At 38.2% G+C, this 22,168-nt stretch overlaps 1 protein-coding gene across 1 annotated transcript; it reads right to left on the bottom strand.

Moving 5' to 3' along the window:
• Positions 1–542: 542 nt before the first annotated feature.
• On the bottom strand, positions 543–21,015 carry LOC136693818 (DNA-binding protein RFX7). The gene is made up of 10 exons (XM_066667000.1): positions 20,484–21,015; positions 19,001–19,034; positions 10,579–10,664; positions 10,116–10,154; positions 9,885–10,007; positions 9,548–9,664; positions 9,259–9,343; positions 8,520–8,727; positions 7,706–8,007; positions 543–6,954 (listed from the first exon to the last, which is right to left on the bottom strand). The coding sequence occupies exons 1-10, from the start codon at positions 20,624–20,626 to the stop codon at positions 3,433–3,435; spliced, it is 4,659 nt and encodes a 1,552-aa protein (XP_066523097.1). The 5' UTR covers positions 20,627–21,015; the 3' UTR covers positions 543–3,432.
• Positions 21,016–22,168: the final 1,153 nt, after the last annotated feature.

Below are 22,168 nucleotides of genomic sequence, written 5' to 3'. Positions count from 1 at the left end.
AATACAGATCATATAGCATTCAAACTATTATTTAATAGCAATTCATGTCCTGTAGCCTTTTAAGTATAACATTGAACATATTTAAGAAAAAACCCTATTATGTTAATTTACTGTTGAGATGCTATGTTGTCCTGAGAACAGTTGTGTATCTGTATTTAGCTGAACCTGACATTAATTGTATAGGATTTTAGTGAACTGTATGACATTAACCTCTAGGTATTAATTCTGTGGATTTGCACTGCAACAGCTGCTTGTGAATAATAGATAAAAACACACAAATATAATACTAGTTTTGGAAAAATTTCACATTCAGAGAAAAGCTGGCTTTATGGTAAACACTTCATTCAAGCTAGGGACCCTCAGACAAGGTATGGACATTTTAATATGTATTTCTAAAATGACCAACAGAGGGCAATGTGATCCCCATTTATAGAATTTCCCTCTTAACAACTACAAGGTCAAAGTTAAAAGAAGTTAAAACAATGTGCTACATTAACAAAGAAAGAGAAAACACAATTGTTATTAAAAAATGTTTATTGGCTTTTAAAACCACTTAAAAAATCTCACCTGTGAGTACTTTCCATTGAAAAAAAAAGAGAAAAGAACATTGCTAAAACTGTTCTGCAATATTAACAAGCTACTGTACATTGAGCAGTACACCAGACAACAGCACAGAGAAGGGTTCAGTTCTACTGTTTCAAACAGACAGAAAGAATAAGCACAATTTTTTTTCTACCAGACCAGTCTGAAATACAGCATTGGACTTACTGTTTGATGAATCTTCTGTGTATAAAAAAACGATTAGATCTTTCCTTCTAAAAATAAAAAATGTAAATAATCAGTGCCTTGATAAATGCCAGAACATAGAAAACATATTTACATTTTTCTTCACAAAGGCATTTTTGTTTAAAAAAAAAATGAATGTACTGAAAAAAGAACATATTCATGAACTAAACATACAGAACAATGTTAACTTAGCAAACATCACACATATAGCTTTTATTCCGGAGAACTACTAACCTTTTTTATTTTCTACCTGTTCAACAAAACCAGCCCTCAATTTTGGCTGAGGGAATGGTCACAAAGTATACTACAATAGATAATTCAACATACATGCGCACATACAATCATCGAATAACATAGTGAAGCATGTTCTTTTATTTACTTTTAATAATGTTATCTTAAATTTTGTTTGCTTTTATCATTCTTATTCTCATGGATGAGAATGAGTAAAATGCGTATCTCATTGAGATTAGTGCACATTGCTACACAAGGCAATAATTAATTGTAATTTTCTGACATGTCATATGTAATTCCCCTTTTGTAATTTACCTCTTAAAAATCTGCATTTTGCCAGCTTCAATTGATCCATTTTGTCTTCAAATCTCTGACAAAGCCATGGTTTACAAAAAAGGACATTTTTAGTGCAATAAAGTGAACTTCCAAAGTTTGCTGAATCATGAGCCATTCAATTTCCAGTGCCTGCCACTCCAAGGTTCTCTGCGCAATACATTTGACTGTCACAATAAAATGAACAATTTATATATATCATTATTCTTCTTTTTTTTATATATATATAAACCATGCTATGTTTCCTCTCTCAATGTACACATCACATCTGCAAAAGCAGAGACCAATATACTCTTAAGGAAAATGGCACATCAGCAAGCGAGAGACCAAACAGACAGCATTACTTGCACAAGACATAAAGCCAAAAACATAACACACAGCGTATCGTGCTGGCTATAGATTCAATATGATTTCTTCTTTTTTCTCAAGGGCGCTCAAATCTATCTAAAATCATCACCATACAGTGTATTAATAAAATGGAATTTTAATCATTGTCTTTTTTTTTTAAACAAATGTTAATACAATGACTACAAATAGCCACGTTTTTATGAATCCATTAAGTAATGAAGTTGGACACATGCTTCCCATCCATAATTAACTGTACATCAGATACTTCTGCCATATACACACTATACACAAGTATAAGCCCACCAGGAATGCAAGCGCCGTAAAACCCTGTTTAATTCAACAATAAGTCCAACCAGATCCCTTTAGTGATGGTCATTCGGAGATGGATGTAACAGATCTCAACTACTTTTTGTTCTTCAACAGCTTCTCTTTGGTACGGATTTAAGGCTGAAATTCGTTGACGTCAACTCTGGGTTGGACTCTTGATCACAAACCTTAGCCTTAGACACAATATCTACCCTTCTACCACAAAATTCTACTACTTTCTATTGTCAACTCCTTAGCCATTAACAGTTATGATGTGAAATAGAGCTACATGGCTTGGTAAAATTCTGTATGTAATAGTTTGCATGTGTTAACTGAATGTGTTTGGACATCAAATTAATTCACGATGGCAAAAAGCCAAGCTTTGTCTGAAGTGCAGCAACATTTGTAAAAATCCTCAAATTCCATTCATTAAAGCCTTTCTTTTGATGACATAAGGCCTTGGATTTTATAAATAAGGCAGACCAAACTCCCTCATGTAAAATTCACTTTTTTCAAAACTGTAGTTTTATCAAAAATCGGTCTCCTCTCCACCAGAATTTTATTACATGCGAAGCACCTCATGGAACTGGCTTGTAACTCATTCACGCTCTCATTCACACACTCACGTTTAAGATCTGCTCCACAAGGGGGTGCTAATCAGTGCTTCACATCAAAGACACAGTGTGTCCTTGTTTAACAGTACAAGAAATATGTCCTTTTTTTTTTTAAATTTGCTAACTTAGTATTTAGTAGGCAAAACACAGCAATGACCAAAAATGATTTGGCAGTTGCCAATTACCTTTATTCAGCACCTATTAGCACCTAAAAGTTTATGGTAATTTGACTGACAATTTAGATATGAAGAACAGATGATAAATGTCGGCCATGACATTAATAATGAAGTCAACTCTATCAATCTGACATACCAATTTAGTTGCAAAGGCAAACAAATCAATGTGTAACTGCTTTTGCCTTTGAAAGACAGTTGGCACAACTCACAGATCTGTTATTTAAATATTGCATTCATTTCCAAAACACTTACTGATGGACTGGGGTGGAATATTCAAATTCTTAATATAGTAGTAAATAAAACTGTGGATATATTCATGTGGATTATATATAGTCATACAGCTACAATGAAGAAATGTACTGACATTGGTATAAACTGATTCCTAATGGAAAGAAATGCCTGATTATTGTGAAACTTTGGGATGAGGAGACTGATGTTTAAAAAAAATGCACAAGCCTACTTCATGTCAGGCTGGCACTTCTCTCTGGACTGGCTGATATGTCCAGCTGCTGCAGTGACAAAACTTAATCACATTTTAAAAATATATAAAAGATATAGTCACAAAAACAAACCATGTAAAGAAAACATAAATAGTGATAACAGCAATAATCATGACTGTAAAGGAATGGGAAACAATGCTATCCCAACATTTCTACGGTTGGTTGGTCTTTATTCTCTAACCAGTCAAATCCAGCAGAGTTCACAGTGTCACTGCATATCTGCTGAAACAATGGGTCATTCTTCAGCTCTTCCAGTGTTGTGTCTTCATATTGGTCCTGTTGCTGACCTGGGTCAAACAGAAGGTTGGGGTCTAAAGTGTTGAGGTCATTGATGCTACCAGAAAGATCAGAGGTCAAACGGATCTCACTGGAGAAGTCTGAAGCCACTGCACTTAGTTCAGATGCCACCTGCCCAACAAGTTGTGAGCTGGGATTGAGTCCATCCTCCCCCAAGAGATCCTTGACAGTGCTGTTGAAGTCCAGTTGCTCCTGCTGATGTTGCTCATCATCTTGTTGTGAGGGTTGAGGCAGCAGTTGCTGCTGGCTGAGGTCTGGGTCATCTTGTAGCTGCTGTTGGTCCTGTAGTTGTAACTGTTGGTCTTGTAGTTCCAGCTGTTGGTCCTGGAGATTCAGCTGTGACTCTTGAAGCTGCAGCTGCTGTTCCTGGAACTGTTGATCTTCCAATAGTTGCTGATCCTGTAGTTCTAGCTGTTGATCCTGTAGCTGAAGCTGCTGCTCTTGTGGCTGCAGCCCAGAGCCTGATTGTGCTTGGCCATCACTAGAGAAAGTAATCTGTTCACCCCCGGTGCTTAAAAGGTAACCAGGCTTTTGGAAGTCATACGGTGAAGGGCTTGAGCAGACAGGCAGCTGTTGTGACTGATGGTTTGTCCCTCCAGGAAAGGGCTGTGTAGTTTCCAGAATCTGAGTGAGGTTCATCCGAGCTGTGTAATTGGAGGGCATGTTGTTGACACCTAAACCACGCACTGTGTCATCCCCATCTGCTTCCATCTTGCTCAGAAGCACACTGGTTATCTTGGCACTATTGCTCTGCTGACTCTGGTGGCTGATTGGTAACATTTCAGACTGCATCATTATACTTAGCGGTACCGATTGGCTCCTTTGGGCCATGCTGTTAGCAGTTACCACTGACTGACTATTGGAAAGAATGTTAAGAACTTCAGATGTCAAAGGGGAATTGAATGGCGAAACAACAGACCTCGGCGCAGGGTTGTTTTGCACAGTCGTGCCACTAAGATTGCGTTGACGGACAGCAGGGCTTACACTACGACATCTAAAGGTTCCACTACCATTCCCAGCAGTTGCTTTGTTGTCTAATGGTGCTGGCACAGCAAAGCTTTCCTGCTTATTCTCAACAGATTGCTGTGCTTGTTGAACAGGTGACACAGTGGTCAATCGTCCCAAATGTCCATCCTGGTGCCTGGACTGTGACTGAAAAGACTGCCCTGGTATAGCAAATGCATGAGGCTTACGAAAATGGTCCTCAACTAAGTCCTGGTAGCTTGGAAGGATTCCAATGGCATTACTGTTTGAAATTGATGGGGAACTTGAAGTGCTGTTGTATCGGTTGTTGATCCAGTCCATTTTAGCCTTGTCTGGGTGAGTGGCCATGGGTCTTTGCATGGGCTTAACTGGGCTACTGGAAACTACGCTGCCATCATGGTAACCTGGTATATTTGAATTAATGGGGGTAAATGCAAAGGGATTGCGACACTCAACTGGACTTGGTGGAACACTGCTGCTGCAATTGGACAATGGTGTGCTAATCGGTGTATGTCGACCACCTAAAATGCCATCAACTGGAGTGATAGGTGCCATTCTAGAGCATGGACTCTCTCTGGTCAAACTGTGTCCCCCTGGCAACATTTCAGATGTAGGGGTTGGTGTCGGAGTTGGTGTTGGAGTTGGAGTGGGTGTAGGAGTGTGGACTGGAGTGGTACTACTATGTGCAGAGTGGTAAAACTGAGCACCAGTCTGGTGGGGGGAAAGGATAGTGTTTTGAGCAACTGACTGGCCTTGTAAAGGTATATCGAGAGAACTAAGGTAGGGCTGCAAGCTGCTATTCAGCTTCATCTGTTCCTCCATCTGAACCAACTCTTCCACTATACTATCTTGTGTCATATCATCATCGTTGAAGGGGAAATAGTCCATACTAGCTTGGGTCCCATCAAAGTCAACAATGTCTTGCTGGAGACTCAACTGAGCAGATGCTTCAGGAGTTTGGGCTATCAATGGCAGATGGCTAGCTGGTACCTGCTTTTGTTCTGCCTGTATCTGTTGAGAGTAGTCTTGTAATGAGCTCTTTAGCTCACTCACAGCAGATGCCTCCTGAGAAATGGCAGTGGTGACTTGGTGGTGGCTTACTATTTGTTGCAATAAAGCTTGATCAGATGCTGTGCTATTACAAGAGGCTATATCAGATGGGTTAATTCCAGCAGTGGAGTCCTCGTGTTCAACTTGTGAAGAGTTCTGAGGAGTCACAATAGACTGAGAGGTGTTTTCAATGGGAGTATCTGAAAGTGCCAAAATTTGCGTTGGAAGAGAAATACTCTGTTTCAGTGTAACTTTGCATGGAGCACTTTCTGGTCTTGCAGGAGTTCCTGGTCTCTGAATTTTCTTTGCAGCTATTACTAAACCAGGTTTGGAGTTGTTGCTGGCATCCAAAGGTTGCTGAGATATGAAGACCCTCTTAACTGGGATTGCATGCGTCTCTAGAACAGAAGCAGAGCGCTTTCTTGGACTTTTTTGACCAAGACCAGCATCTTTTGTTGACTGGCTAGAGGGGGAAACTGCACCGTTAGCTGACAATCCAGCATCAGCATTCTGATTCATTACAGTCAAATACAAAGTACTCTCCTGCCGATCACTGCTGTTATTGCTGCTTGGGGCAGCTGCCCCTATGATTGTACTAGGAGGTGTTGCAGAGTCACTTTTGGCCCTACTAACTCTCTCAGGCACTGGAGATGCCTTGACAAGGAGAGAAGGTTCACTGGAAGCCCTATATTTAGTGGCCCGCTCATTTTTTTGCCCAACATTACTCACTAATGCGGTGCTCTGCTTTTCTACACTAGCAGATGAGTTATTGTCATTCACAGTTTCAGATATCACCTTGACTTCGCTAGTGGAGGGAACAGTGGGAATCGGAGTTGTGGCAAGCCGGCCAACTTTTCCAGGTCCAGATGACTGAAGAGTGGCTGAGCTGCCATTCTGAGATTGCTGGTTTTGGTTAGGCTCTTCCTGGGAAGGAGTGCTACTGACACCAGCTGAAGCAGGTCGTAAAGGTGTTGGTGTGCTGCTGCCACTGCTACTGTTTGGTGTTAGCGAAATAGCTGTCATCTTGACAACATTCACTGAACTGACATGCTGAGTGGGCATCACTGTTTTGAGAGGGCTGTTATGAGTAATGAGAAGTGTTGGGGGTGACCGAAGAGTGATGGCACTCGCGGCAGAGGGTTTAGGTAGGATCTGGGCATATCTGTGCCTTGCTAACCTGTCACCAACAGGACTGGCAGGAACATTCTGAGGAGTTTTAGAGGACTGCTTAACAGGTTGAGTAACCACTTGGAAATTTACTGGTAGAACCTTTCCCTCTGCTGAAGCCACAGGACTTGGGGATGTCATCAGCTGTCTATTCCTTTGGACCTGTAGTAAAGAACAGAGCAGACCTGCATTAGCTGTTGCCTACAAATGTATTTTTTATTAACATCTATTTTCTGTAGTTAATATAACTAAAAACATTAAATTTATTTATTATCTGTAACCGCTTATCCAGTTCAGGTTCGTGGTGGGTCCGAAGCCTACCCGGATTCATTGAGCTCAAGGCAGGAACACACCCCTACAGACACCTCTACAGACACTTTTGAGTTGCCAATCCACCTACCAACACATGGTTTTGTTTTTATTTTTGGACAGGGAGAAAACAGGAGCACACATAGGAAACCCACATGCATACAGGGAGAACACACCAAACTCCTGGACTTGAACCTGCAACCTCCAGGTCCCTGGAGCTGTGTGACTGTGACACTACCTGCTGTGCCACCCTGCCGCACTAACTAAAAACTAGTTTTCATAAAATGCACAAATAATATTAATTGAAAGGATGCCCAAACCTATACACAGACAAAATATTTGGCTTTTATTATAAAAAATATTATGAATTACATGAGAAAATGTTTCACAGACAACTAAAGTGCTTATTTATAACAAATTTTGCACACAAGTTTTTGTACATCAATATTGTGTTACAAGATTACATAGGAGATTATGTAAATTAACTAAATTTCTTTTATATCATTAATATTATTATTATTAAGTTATTTTAAATACAATTCCTAATCTCTATAGTGGCATGTTATGAGTTGTCCAATATATTGAATCTCAATGAAGTCTTTACCGTGATGGGGCTTGGCACTGCAGCCACTACAATGCCTATTGTGGGCTGTGGGGACAGCAAAGCAGGACTTCCCGAGGTGATACCAGACCCAGGTCCAGGCGTGCCTGCTTCAGCTCTCCTAGCTTGGGCATCATTGGGCAGTGGAGAAGTAAGTTTCTGCTCCTGTTGTTTCTTCTGAATCTTTCGCTGTAACTGTTGCTTTGCATCAACAGAGGGTGAAGGGAGAGTTTTCACTTGGGGCTGGAAGGAGTTGGCTTCACCAGTTGGCACAAATGCGGAGGCTGGTGTGGGCGTTTTCACACCTGGTAAAATTTTTAAAATGGTAAAATAAATATTTTAAAAATAAACATGTCTCAAACAAGCATACACATCAATTTATAAAAATGTTTAACTTGCCATTACCAAATCCTTTCATACTTTCAATATTATGAAATATTCTTCATGTCATGGTAAAACAGGGCCTTTAATGATACAGTATCAATGTTTTGTCAATGGACGTAACTAAAGCTGACAATGGTGTACTTCCACAAACCAGGTTTCTGACTTTTGGCAGATCTTGACTTTAGACAAGAGTTATATTAATATATATATAAAATTGCCTTGTATTTCTGTTTTCTTTACTCTTCTAGTAGTGAACTTCCTCCGTCTCTGTGTATGTGTATATAACCCCAGACCTAGTTTTCTTTAATTGTAGTGACCTTTCAGTCCAAAATGGTCCCATGGGTTCTTTAAATTTTTCCATATGAAACTAGGGTTAAAGTCATTAATATTTAAGATGTTGTCTGGGTTTGGCTCATGAGAAACTAATGCTTGCCTGTTGGAGTTCCAGTCATAACAGTTAGGGCAGCCATGGACTTAGTGCCAATATAATGGCTGTTGAGCAGAAAACGTGCCAACTCCTCCACACTGTCAAACTGACGACTTAGGACTTTCTGGGCCCATTCGCAGACTAGACCACAAGCTGCAGAACGCATCTCATCCTCAGCATTGGGGGACTGAACAGCTGGCTCCAACAGTTCACACTGAGGAAAAACAGAAGTATTTAAAAAAAAAAATGGTCTGTGTGTGAAGAATAGGGTTACTGTGATAAGATGACAAGCATGTTAAACAATGTATTCAAAGAAAAATGTATAAAACTTTTGTTGTCTGAAATAATTATTTATTATTTAAGTACGTTTTGCCTGATAATCTGTTAATAATTCTAGTAATAGCTCAATCAGAACAGATTAGTCCACTTAATGCCATTTCAAATAAAATATCTATCCAGAGGTGATTTAAATAAAATGAAATTAGTCATGTAAATGTCTGTATCTACTTCCCCAATTTTTAAGGTTTAAGTACGTTCTATGCACGAGCCAGTCTCATCTTCCATTCTTCTTTTTGTAAATAAGTGAGATTAAAGCACATTTTACAGAGTCTGCCAAAATTATAAAAATACTTGCTAAACATGACTGTCATTGTATCTCAGCATTTAACACATTACATCAGATTATCGGGAGGTTTGTACATATAAAGTGCACATTCTTAGACTGAATAGGCTAAGAAGAACTTACTCCATCCCCTGATTTATGCAGGTCCAGGTTGGGCAAAGATGGCATATGAACAAAGGCTTTTTTCCTTAGTCCACTGTAACAATATGTGGGAAGCTGTTAAGTATCAAACCATATGTAAAGTGATAGTCATACCTTTTGGAGATTGATTGATATAGACAGGATCACAACTGAGAGAAAGGAATATATGTGAAAAAAATTCTAAATAAAGATACATATATAAAGTTGACATACAAGCAAGTCTATAATCATTTGAACAATCAGATGAAACATGCAGTTCTTTTAAGGATATTTTGACTTTCCCCGCATTCCAAGGCGGCGTGCCTTCATGTTCGGAAAAACATTCTTCATGATCTTTCCAAAGTCAGCAGCACTCAGAGGATGGTAGCCTAGATTGTCACAATAGCTCCTGTACCAAATCATAATAAAGAGTAAATCACATAAAAAAAATAATGCATTCATATAGTGAAAAATCACTTAGACAGAAAAATGTCCTGCATTATTAAATATGAATATAAATCCTGTCGTTAAAATCTTATGGCAACTGCGTGTTGCCAGGACAACACAGTGAAGAAATGATGCACAAAATAGTGGTGAAATCTTGAAATCTGACAAGCAACCACACTCACTTGTACTCATCGTACACCTCTTGTTTTGGCAGTGAGGTCTCAGGATGCTCCTCTAGGTGATTTCGGATCCAGTTGAAAGCGTACATCTGTTGAGTCCGGCTGGATGACATGGAATTCTGGTCACTAAATAGGTAAATATAAAAGAATGGTTTTCCAGAATCAAGGTGTTTAGACTTTTCTCTGCTTTTAGGTCTCTTTTATACATTATATAGAGTTGTAAAATTTTAGTACCATGATGCAGGACTTGCAGACCCCCTCTGATTTTCAGTTCTATTGGACATCATGTTGAGAATTAGGGTTTGGAGTGATGAATAGATATGGGGAAACAAATGACAAAACAGGATGCTGGGTATTGCAGTGGCAGAAATATATGAAAAAAAACTGCTTTTAAGTGGCATGATACTTTATGTAGTCTATATGATAATGAAAGATGCATAACATGGGGAAAACAATAATATTAACACTGCATTCATGACCGGTGGAATATCTGAGTTTCTTTGTATCATAGAGCATGTGTAAATAGGGTATGAATATCAAACGTGACATTAAACATTTATGATAAACCAGTGCTATATGTACAATGGAACATCAAAAGAGGCCAAAAAAAGGAAACCAGAAAGAAAACCGTGAATGAATATGTACCAACAGTTGAACTGAAATTATAATAAGAACATGACTTGAAGTGTAAACTTACCTTTTGTCATTTCCACTGCTAGGACCAGAAGGCAACTTAAGGTAGAGGTAGAGTTTTTCAATGTCTGTAAACTTCTCAACGTCTTGCTGCATTAAAAAAAAAAAAAGACAGGTAAAAATAACTAGATATGTAAAGAAATAATGTGTCCATAATTTCTGTATCCACTACACCACACACACTACAAATTTAGTACTTTTGTACACCACAAAAATAGTGTTTGTCTCAGATGTATCATACATTATATGACATTAGATTTTATGTAACACATATTGGTAAAACAACTAAAGTAATGTGTATGTAATTTGTTGCATGCTTTTAATTGAAGCTTTTCACATTTATTTTTTATTTATTTTATTTTTTTCAATTCTTTTAATGATCAAGATTAGTCATCAGCCCAAACCTTATCAGATTAAAATGGCAGGAAAAGGAACAGGCTGGATTTTTTTTTTTTAATTCATAAATGATACATTTCTAGGGGTTGTGGTCTTCAGGCTTCGTTTAGTAAATTTAGAACAATAATGGAACTGAATTGTGGTGTTGAAAATATTTTCTACCTGGAAATAATTATACCTAGTTATAGTTAATACCTGGAGCTAGGTATATGTGCAAAGTGCAAACAATAACACACTTATATTAACATATGAACAATAGGTATAAATTCAAACCCTTCTTATATTTGCAGTATGAAAATATATGTTTACACAATATACAATATATATAATATATTAAATGTGTGTGAATTGTTATACAATTATTTAGAATACATAAAATCATGAAAAGCAAAATGTACTTTTTTCCTGGGAAATAGCTTTGTGTGTGTTTTAAGTAACGATCCTTCCTTGAATTTCTGCCCTGAGACTTTGGATGCTGATATGAGATGGTGAATCAAGTAAGGCAGTTGGAACAAAGTCCTGGAGAGTATTTTTACTTTTTTATCGCTTCTGGTTAAAACAGGCAGGCAAATAAATAAATAAATAAATAAATAAATAATACTGTATGACAAATATGTAGTAAAGTACACAACATCAGGAAGCATAGATTCTTTCAATATTGTTTGGAGATTACGCATAATCTCATACCATTTTAATATGATTTATCAGTACTGTCCAGTGCTTATATATGCTATCTTTGAAATTATTCATGGCTTTCTAATAACAATATTTTTAAAACTACATCCAGCCTACAACATCATGTATACCATGCACAACACCTTGATTCAACATTATGACCGTCGAAACCTTTGTACAACACATTTGATTAATGATAGAGTACATTAAGGCTTTAATTGAGAAAATACAAAATGCATGTATTATCTGGCCTTGGAAAGGTTACTATATCAGTATTTGCACACTGCCCAAACATGGATTCAGAAGGAAGAGCTTGGAGTCTTCCAGCCACCATCAGCATACACAGTACTGAAGGGTTTCGGTGACCAACATCAGCAAACCTGAAAATCCTCCTCTAACCTAAGCTGGTTGCCATGTAAACCCTGACAGTAAGCATGCATGTCAATGCTGACACACTGGCTACACATAATTTCTGTGTGAGCTCCACCCCACCTCGCTTTCAATTGGCTTGCGAGAATGAATTCATTTCACCTCTTCCCATTCTATTTGCCTCTTTGTTGCTAGGGGGAACCAGTGCTCATGAATGGGGTGAGATTTGTAAGCCAATGAGTAGTAAATAAAAAAAAAAAATTTCCCTGAATGCCCTGTAACAGTTTAAAGCTAGATTCAGTTACATGTTTTCATCTGAGCAATGGGGATATATGTAGCCTGTCTCTGCGCACGACAGGCTTATGATCTACTGCATAAATCTCTGACAGCACTTTGATCTGAATTAGACACACATCAAGAAAACCCACCCCAATACAGGCTCTAAACAGGCAATTGTCTGTCTGTTATACTGAGGTGGTGTTTGTGTATGTCCTGTCATCAAAGAATACATGGCATCAAGACATTCATACTGAATGATTGCACCCCAGTAGCAACAGGTTGTACAGTCAGCGTATAGAGTAAATGTTTATAAACAAGCTAAATAAACCTTACATAACAATTTTTCTACATTATTAATAATATTTATTTAATAAATCCACTGAAAATAAATTACACTGAAAATTATTAAAAAGCTATCAGATCTAATTATAAATCACCACATTACCATATTATCATATTAATTAAATCTAAGCACAAATAAAGTGAAGAAAGGGGTGGAAGGAAAGTATTCTGTGTTTATTTAGCCCTTGTATTATTTTCTGGCCACAAAAGCAAGGGAAGGTGTACATCTAAAGCAAATTTTAATAAATAAACCACTCTAAAAATAAATCACATAAAAGTTACATAAAGTTTTTGTAAAAATTATTTTAAAAAAATGATAAATTATGGTTAAGTTCTGCATTAAAAATTTGTAGTCAGTTTCAAGAATTCCTGGGACTAATTGTGACTGTTAAAAAAGCAAGAACATATAGCTCACTTTTGCAACGGCAAACAATCTGCCAAAAGACAGCAGTAATGTAAGAACTAAGAATACTTTCAATCAAAAAAAAAACAAAAAAACAAAAAACCCAGTCTGTCTAAATATATACATATGAAGTTTTTAGAGGTTTATAGAAGACAATGATAACTATGTCAAATTGCTGCTAGGCAATTCCTAGGCAGTTTGTGTTCTTAGATTTTAGAGCTTGTACTCTTATATTTGTATTGTGTAATATTGAACTTCCAAAGGCATTTATCTCATGAAATAATGTTAATGACAAACAAAGAATTGTGTCAGAGGGGAAGTCTTCAAACAGCTTGCCATTGTTTCATTTTTGTTTTAATCGAAGATAAGTTGAATGGCACCATCTGTTCCTAAATTTCTTCCTATACTTGGAATTAACTGTTGACACAACACCCACTCATTAAATGACTGAGGTGCTATTAGGTGCGGAGGACATGATTACACCCTGCCAGCTATGATTTGTCTTTAAGGTGATAAATTTGGGACAATCTCTGAAGTTCATCGCACATTTATATAGTTACTAAACATTTTAAAGGATTTATGAGCACAATATACTATTGTTTGCTAACACATACAACTAGATTTCCATCTATTTTTACTTATCACACAATTTTATTAATTACATTAGGTATAATTTATGAGTAATAATTAGGCTTGAGCTGAATGAAACTGGTTGCAATGTGCTATACAGGTGCATCTCAATAAATTAGAATATCATCAAAATGTTATATAGATTCATTACAAAGAGTGTGATCTACTTCAAGCGTTTATTTTTTCTTTTAATGTTGATGATTATGGCTTACAGCCAATGAAAACTCAAAAGACATTATCTCAGAAAATGAGAATATAATATTAGATCAATTTAAATAACTATATGTAATACAGAAAAATGTTGGCCTACTGAAAAAATGTATGTAGAGTATATGCACTCAACACTTGGTCGGGGCTCCATTTGAATTACTGCATCAGTGTGGCGTGGCTTGGACGCGATCAGCCTGTGGCACTGCTGAGTTTTTATGGAAGCCCAGGTTGCTTTAATAGAGGCCTTCAGCCCGTCTGCATTGTTGGGTCTGGTGTCCCTCATCTTCCTTTTAATAATACCCCATAGATTCTCTATGAGGTTTAGGTCAGGCGAGTGTGCTGGCCAATCAAGCACAATGATACTGTGGTTATTAAACCAGGTATTGGTGCCTTTGGCAGTGTGAACAGGTGCCAAGTCCTGCTGGAAAATGAAATCTGAATTTCCATAAAGCTTGTCAGCAGAGGGAAGCATGAGTGCTCTAAAATTTCCTGGTAGACAGCTGTGCTGACTTTGGACTTGATAAACACAGTGGATCAACAAACCATCACTGATTGTGGAGACTTCACACTAGACCTCAAGAAATTTGGATTGTGTGCCTCTCCACTCTTCCTCCACACTCTGGGACCTTGATTTCCAAATGAAATACAAAATTTACTTCCATCTGAAAACAGGACTTGCCCTGTGAAGGACTGGCGTCCCCTCCAGGGTGTATTCCCGCCTTGCGCCCAATGATTCCAGGTAGGCTCTGGACCCCCCGCGACCCTAAATTGGATAAGCGGTTACAGATAATGGATGGATGGATGAAAACAGGACTTCGGACCACTGAGCAACAGTCCAGTCCTTTTTCTCCTTGTCCCAGGAAAGACGCTTCTGGTGTTGTCTCTGGGTCAAGAGTGGCTTGACACAAGGAATGCGACAGTTGTAGCCCATGTCCTGGATACGCCTGGATATGTGTGGTGGCTCTTGAAGCACTCCTTGTGAATCTCCCCCAAATTTTTGGATTTTCCCCCAAAATTTTTCTTGACAATCATTTCAAGGCTGCGGTTATCCATGTTGCTTGTGCATCTTTTTCTACCACACTTTTCCTTCCACTCAACTTTCCATTAATATGCTTGGATAGAGCACGAAGTGACTTTCACTTTTTGAATTTAATTGCTGAAATAAATTACATTTTTGATGATATTCTAATTTATTGAGATGCACCCGTCATTCCAAACAATGTAAACAATTGGATAAAATCTAGCTTAGAACATCAGCAAGTCTGACCAGAAACAGAAGTGTGTGTTTTCTCAACTTTAAGTAGGTTCCTTTCTGGTGATACCACATACTGGCTGTGCTCAAAAAACAATTTCAAAACAAATTTCAAACAAGTGAACCCGCAACCTGTAGGTCAACAATAGCTTCTCGGGCAATATGCTTCACATATTTCTCAAATGTGCACAAAACTCACACACTGTGCCTAACACGGCAGCGAGGCAAGGTGATTTTTGTTTGTCATCTCATTAATCTCTATGGTGACAGGTGGCAGTTGTACATAGAGGACTCTGGGAATGAGCGGTGAAAAGTTATTTCAAAGTCAGTTATTAAATTTAATTTTAAAGTAAGAAGGAAGATTTTGCAAGCAGCAGGCCATCAGCACAATGTAGTAAACTTTTCTTTGTGTGTCACTTCCTCAGTTACAAGCTCCAAAACTCTCCACACAGTTGCTCAGTAATTTTTATCATTATTATTATTATTATTATTATTACATATTTAATTTCTATTAAGGAAAGCTCTGCCTGGCAGTATTACACCAGCAACTTCAGTTTTAGGCCAGTGACTGTGAATGCAAGCACAGAACGCGAGCGCGATTGTGTAATGTAGAGAGCAACGGTTTGCACTGGTTGTGTTTGTCCATTCATGTTACCATTCAGGAAGGGATATCATTGCTAATATACAAGTTGTATCACATGCTGAGGTGTACAGGCCACATAAAGTTAAAGTTTGTGTAATATATATCATGTGAATTTGTTTTTTTTTGTAATTTCAAAAATGAAGAATGAATAAATGCTCTCAACAGTTATTATTACACAATAACAATGAAATAAGAGGGAAAGAAGTTTCTATTTTATATCTCTAACATGTCCATGTGAAAATTATTTTTTTTTTTTACAGGCACAGTTACTGCTAAATTACTTATTAAGAACTAAGAAACTAATAAGAGATTTATAATATATGGGAAAATATCACTTTTTACAATAATATTACCATATGGTTATAAGCATATTAGTGATGCATAAAGTGCAAGCAACATCTCAATAGATCTGAAAATGCTGTTCTCTTATGACTGATTCATCCGGTTAAATATAACGTTAATCTAATATTAATGACAAATCTATACTTTTTCAAACTGATCACATCGCTTGGCAAATAAGTGGGTTTTTATATCACCGCATATAGTTTAGAATACTGATGAACACAGAAACATTTGTATAAACTAATGGACGGGGGACCAGTCCATCAAAGAGCATTTTTACAAACTACATTTGCAGTAAATTAATACAATTAACTAGAGTAAACACTGATCTGCCATAACATTATGAACACCTCCTTGTATCACTCACTGTCAATTCCTTCAGCTCCACTGTCCACATGACCATACTGTAGTTCTACAAATACAGATTGTAGCCCATCTTAACCCCATTTCATCCTGTTCTTCAGTGGTCAGGACCCACACAGGACCCCAACAGAGCAGATATAATTTGGGTGGTGGATCATTCTCGGCACTGCAGTGACACTAACATGGTGGTGTGCTAGTGGGTATTGTGCTGCTATATGTGGATCAAACACAGTGGTCCTGTGTCACTGTTAGACTGAGAATAGACCACCAACCAAAAATATCCAGCCAACAGCGTCTTGTGGGCGGCATCCTGTGTCCACTTACGTAGGATTACATGATGGCCAACACAAACTGTGCAGCAACATTTGAGCTACTGTCTCTGACTATACATCTACAAAGTGGACCAACAAGGTAGGTGTCTTGCACAGCAGACAGTGTTTAAAAACTCCAGGAGCACTGCTGTGTCTGATCCACTTCTACCAATGCAACAACATGCACTAGCACATCTCCACCACCTCAGTGTCCCTACAGTGCTGAGAATGATCCACCACCCAAATCATACCTGTTCTGTGGTGGTCTTGTGGGGGTCCTGACCACTGAAGAAGAAGAACATGGTCAAAGGGGATTAACAAATTATGCAAAAAATACAGATGTACTACCATCTAATTGTAGAACTACAAAGTGCTCCTGTATGGTCAGTGAGACAACAGTCATTAAGTGAAGAAACAAAGAGGTGGTCATAATGTCATGGGTGACCGATGTATATTTAGTGACATGCTGTTACCTCAAAATATCACAAAAGTCAGTTATGTTTTTAAACATAAAAACATAAATATTTTGTGTATCTGAATTTAGTCATAGACTAACTTTTGAATATAAATTATGAATATTACAGAAAAATGCTGAAAATACATCACAATCACAGAACACAATTTTTAGAGTGATTAATAAACTTAGCAGACTGACACTGTGGGAATGTTTTTTCTTTATTTCTCCACATTATGCCTTCAGAATTTTCTGGATTATTATATGTCTCCAGTTACATCACAGACATAAATCAAAATTTAATACAACTGTATATTAATCTGCATAATATAGTCACAAGAAAAATTATTAAACGCACAGTCAGGATATAAGAAAGGCAAATTGTGTGTCTTGGTCTTGTTTCCATCTTTCCCAAATGCATATAAAAGCCTGTTTTATTGTTTGATGCCTAAACCTGCAGGATGCTAAAATATCTAAAATGTCATTATCTTTTAGGTGTAAGCACATGGTGTAACTCATGAGATACCTCATCTAGTGTTGGATGAATATCTAATACAGCCGCAGATGATCTAATAAGCTTCACCTGGTACAACTTTGGATTCTGATAAAGATTTGTCTACATGCATGTGCTCTATTGTCCTCAGAGAATGATGTGGGAACACATTTGTCAGAGCAATACAAATGCACACAAGAGACGTGACAGGTCTCTTGCTTCTCTGTGACATTCTTAAAACATGTCCTTGGAAACACACCCAGGTGTCCATGGACACACTTTCACATTTAGGCACTTGTGTTTTGGAGCTGCAAAAAGTAATATACTTATACAGTCATGCACCATTTAATGTCATTCTGATCAACGTCCGTTAGCATTAATGGCCGAAGTCTTAAAAATTATAATAGGACATAAAATCCGTAGCCATATGTGGCCATAAACTGCCCAATGTGGATGGACATCTGGTCAATAGCACTGCCAACAATGACACTTTACAGCACTGCCCGATGTATAACGTTACAATACACTACTGTACTAATTGTTTTCACATTGTATTTTAATCCATATTATTGTATAAACACTATGTACAAATCTAAACTACTTAGTAACCGAAGGTAACTTACACTACACTAGAGCGGCATAAACGGAATATGTGAGAATGGTAATATCTGGTCAATGTCCATTTCATTGACAATCTGGTTTCACAACACACACTTTGGACATTAAATAGCCCATTCCTGGTCATACTTTTTGTAAGTATGAAGAAAGCCATCACATACTAGAGTCCTGTTAGTCTATAAAAGCATCATTCCATTAATTGACAAGCCAGTAGATTCTTCAGGCAACATTAGGGCATTGGTTACTTTTCATCACAAGAAAATGCCTGTGATGAAAAGTAACCAATGGCTGAATACTGATTTCATTGTTTGAAAGACTCTGTGCCTCAAACAGTTAAACAAGCACTGTGTGAACTTTACTACTTTCCGAGCTCTCAGCTAAGTCTGCTAAGCCTGAAGATGTCGTGACACTATTTTGCCAACTGAAGACTTTTACAGGCAACTTTATGATTCTTTGGGTATAAAAGAGCACAGAAATATATCATTTTGTTATTTTGTGTTGCCTTTTTCTGAACTGTAATTTTTCTACTCCATAACTACCTGAACAGATCTCAATAGGCCAACAGAGAAATGCCACAGATATGTAAAATATGTGCAGATGTCTATGAACACGTTGTGTATGTGTTAAAACAAAACAAGTCACTTACCAAAATGCTGTCCACTTTTGATTGTACAGATTTGCTGAAAGACAGAGCAAGACAAAATATTCATCACACTGAACAAACACAAGGCACTGTCAAAAAAGAAAACATGCATGATTTTCCTTTGGTGATTTGGAACATAGAAAGAGCTCTTCTTGTAGATCGTGGCATCTGTTAAAGAAGATAACAGACTTTTTAGAAAAGCCAGATAATGTCAGTGTTGTCTCACAATAAAATGTCTATGTGCCCTTTTTTATGACTTACAAGCATGATTACCTGGCAGCAAGAACTGTGGAGGTAGGTGTGTTTCTGTTTGACTGTACAACTGCATACTATGAGGTACTATATGCTCTCTTGTTGTTCCTGAGCTATTCCTAGTATTGGCATAACATATTTTACCATGTGGGACAAAACTACAGCTTCAGACTACATTTGAAATGCATGTAATTACTGCACAATTCTAAAGGGGAATATTGTCAGCTACAGCATAAACAATTCAGGTCAAATAAGCTAAGCACCTTTAGATTTCATGTTTAACTTTTCACACATTAATTTAAAATCAGCAAGTAAATATTACATTATATGGCTACATATGGTTGTTGACAGGTGTCTTTATCCAAAGAACTGTACACTTTTTCAACATTGTTACTGATGTAGGTGTTAGTTGTGGTATTACAGGACTTGCCCAAGTATTCATGCTGGTGTACAGTCATGTGGTTACCTGGGTAGGGATTTGAAATCTGCCACTATTATAATCTGATCGGAATAAGACCATACTGCTAGAAATGCTGGCTACCTGTTTTAACCCAAAGTACAAGCAACTGGCAGTTGGCTTAGGAGCAGTGAATGCTACATCAGCTTTAGTCATTTATTTAATAAAACCACACCAGACAGGGAGACTTTAATAAAGTCTGGGGGCGCCTATATTTGATCGTGAATAATCACGTTTTATTATTCACATTTAAAAACAAATAGGTTGGATTGCTGATTTTTTTTTTCAATGGGCACCACATGTCATTACTTTGTGAAAACCGCATACAAACGTAGAAAAATGACCAATGGGCCATTATAAAATGACACTTTAGTAAATTGTGAAAACGAGGCACCTAGATTACAGGTTGCCCCTTCTAATGAATTGTGAGGCTCGAAGCTGAAATTGCATTTACTCGACCTGCCCGTTCCACCTTAAATGTTGCCGTAGCTATCGTTACACACTGGTACTATGTTCGTCCTCATTTGCAAAGGCGTTAAGTGTCAGGCACTGTGCTAAATCGTCACCATTGTCCGCTCCACCTTAAATGATGCAGCAGCGTCAGTTATCTGCTGCAGGGTTTAAGGTGGAACAAATAATTGGAAGAAGCTGGCGGGTATTGGGGCTAGCGCGCTAACGTTAGTGTGTATGTCAATGTGTGTTTTCTTCGCTAACGTCAGAGCGGGTCTAAAGCCATATGCAGTGCGTTACTGTTGTTTTTTCTGTTGTAGTCGTTACCAGATCGAGTTCTTGATCTTGTTGTACTGCAGCGCCGTGGCCTCGGGGCCCTGGAGCGCGGACACGGTTGAGGGCAGGGCGCTCAGCCCGGCTCCGGGGCCCTGCTGCAGTGGCCCGGGCTGCTGCTGTTGATCTTCAGCCATCACAGAGCGGGTTTCTCTTGGGTAGGAGGAGGAAGAGGAGGGAGAGCTTTAACATGAAGGCCTCCTCTCAGAGACGAGCAGCAGCAGCGGCCGCTCTCCATGAGCTGCACATCACCGCGCAACGGCACAGCTCACCATGAGCCGACACCGTCGGTTTCAACGAATAAACACCGGAAAACACGGGTGCGGCACGGAGAGGGAGCAACGACGTGCTGCAGCGGCAGCCGCCACGGACGACAACACTGCTGCTGCGGCCAAGAGCTGGAGAGCCGAACGACTCCTGAACGACTCCCACAGAATCGACTCTTCAGAATGAATCATAGAACTGACTCGCAGTTACTGTGGCAACTACGAGCAGGAGAATTGTTTGTTTAAAAAATCTTAATCATACATACAGTATGTTTACGAAAACAAAACCCAATATCCTACAGGTTGAACTCGAGGTCTTGCATACTATGACAAGAATAAAGAACACCGATGTGAATTACTTATGGATTGTGTGTTTGTTGTGTGTGGGGGTGGGTGTGGTCTACATTGCATATACAATGTTCAAAACAAAAACGACAGTTCCATGGCTCAGTTTCAATTAATTATGGCTAAGCTGACCGAGTTTCTCATTACACAAGCATTTCATAATTATAACTTACTATTTCAGGATAATCTAAATTATTAAAATATGAGTATTAACTGGTAGTACATGTTGTTATGAGATGTTAAGTCATGAAATTGTGGGTCAAATAGTAAGTCGTCAGTACATCAGTATAATATGCTGAGATTCCCATGAGTCTTTGCGTGAGTGTTTGAAAACTAAACAGCGATATTAAAACATTTCTTATAACAGATATTATTATCTTGTAATTTCTTTAATAAAGAGATTTAGGCTGTGCTTATCTCCTGCTTATACTTCTGTATGCAGCATTTTCTGATACACTACATTTAGCTTATCAGAGTATCTTACCTACTGTTTTATCTAAGCAACTGCACGTATAAAAGTACGCTATGGCAGCACATTTGGACAAGGTAGCACAACTCGTCAGAACACCGGCCCTGTATATAAATGAGTGTTATATGACGAGAGTTGCTAATCAGTGTAAACTAAACTATCCGTAATACGACTTTATAAAATAGTAATATAAAATGCCAAGTTGTAACATCAACATTTCATATTATCGCACTCTCGTTGATACATTGAAACGGACAGCTCTAAAGAATCGGTTCTGTTAACAGATTCAAACAGCCCATTACCACAGTGTCAAGGCAGAGTGCGCATGCGCAGTGCGGAGAAGGGCAGCGAGCTGGGAGCGTGTTGAGGGCGAGGGTAGAGAAGCACGTTGTGCTGGTTCTGTGAGGAAAAAAAACTGCGATTATATTTTGAACACATGCATCGTTCATTACTGCTGTAACATGTAAATGGGCAGTGTGTCTCTAATTAGATCCATAAATGCATAAACGCTGCATGACAAACAGGTTCATAAAAATAGGTCACTTTTAAATATGATTATAATCGTCTTGCACAGCGTGCTATATAATAAACCACTACTT

Source organism: Hoplias malabaricus, chromosome 4, assembly GCF_029633855.1.
Source record: "Hoplias malabaricus isolate fHopMal1 chromosome 4, fHopMal1.hap1, whole genome shotgun sequence".
Taxonomy (NCBI): Eukaryota; Metazoa; Chordata; class Actinopteri; order Characiformes; family Erythrinidae; genus Hoplias; species Hoplias malabaricus.
The sequence above is the reverse complement of the archived record's forward strand: the minus strand, read 5'-3'. Positions and strand labels throughout refer to the sequence as shown.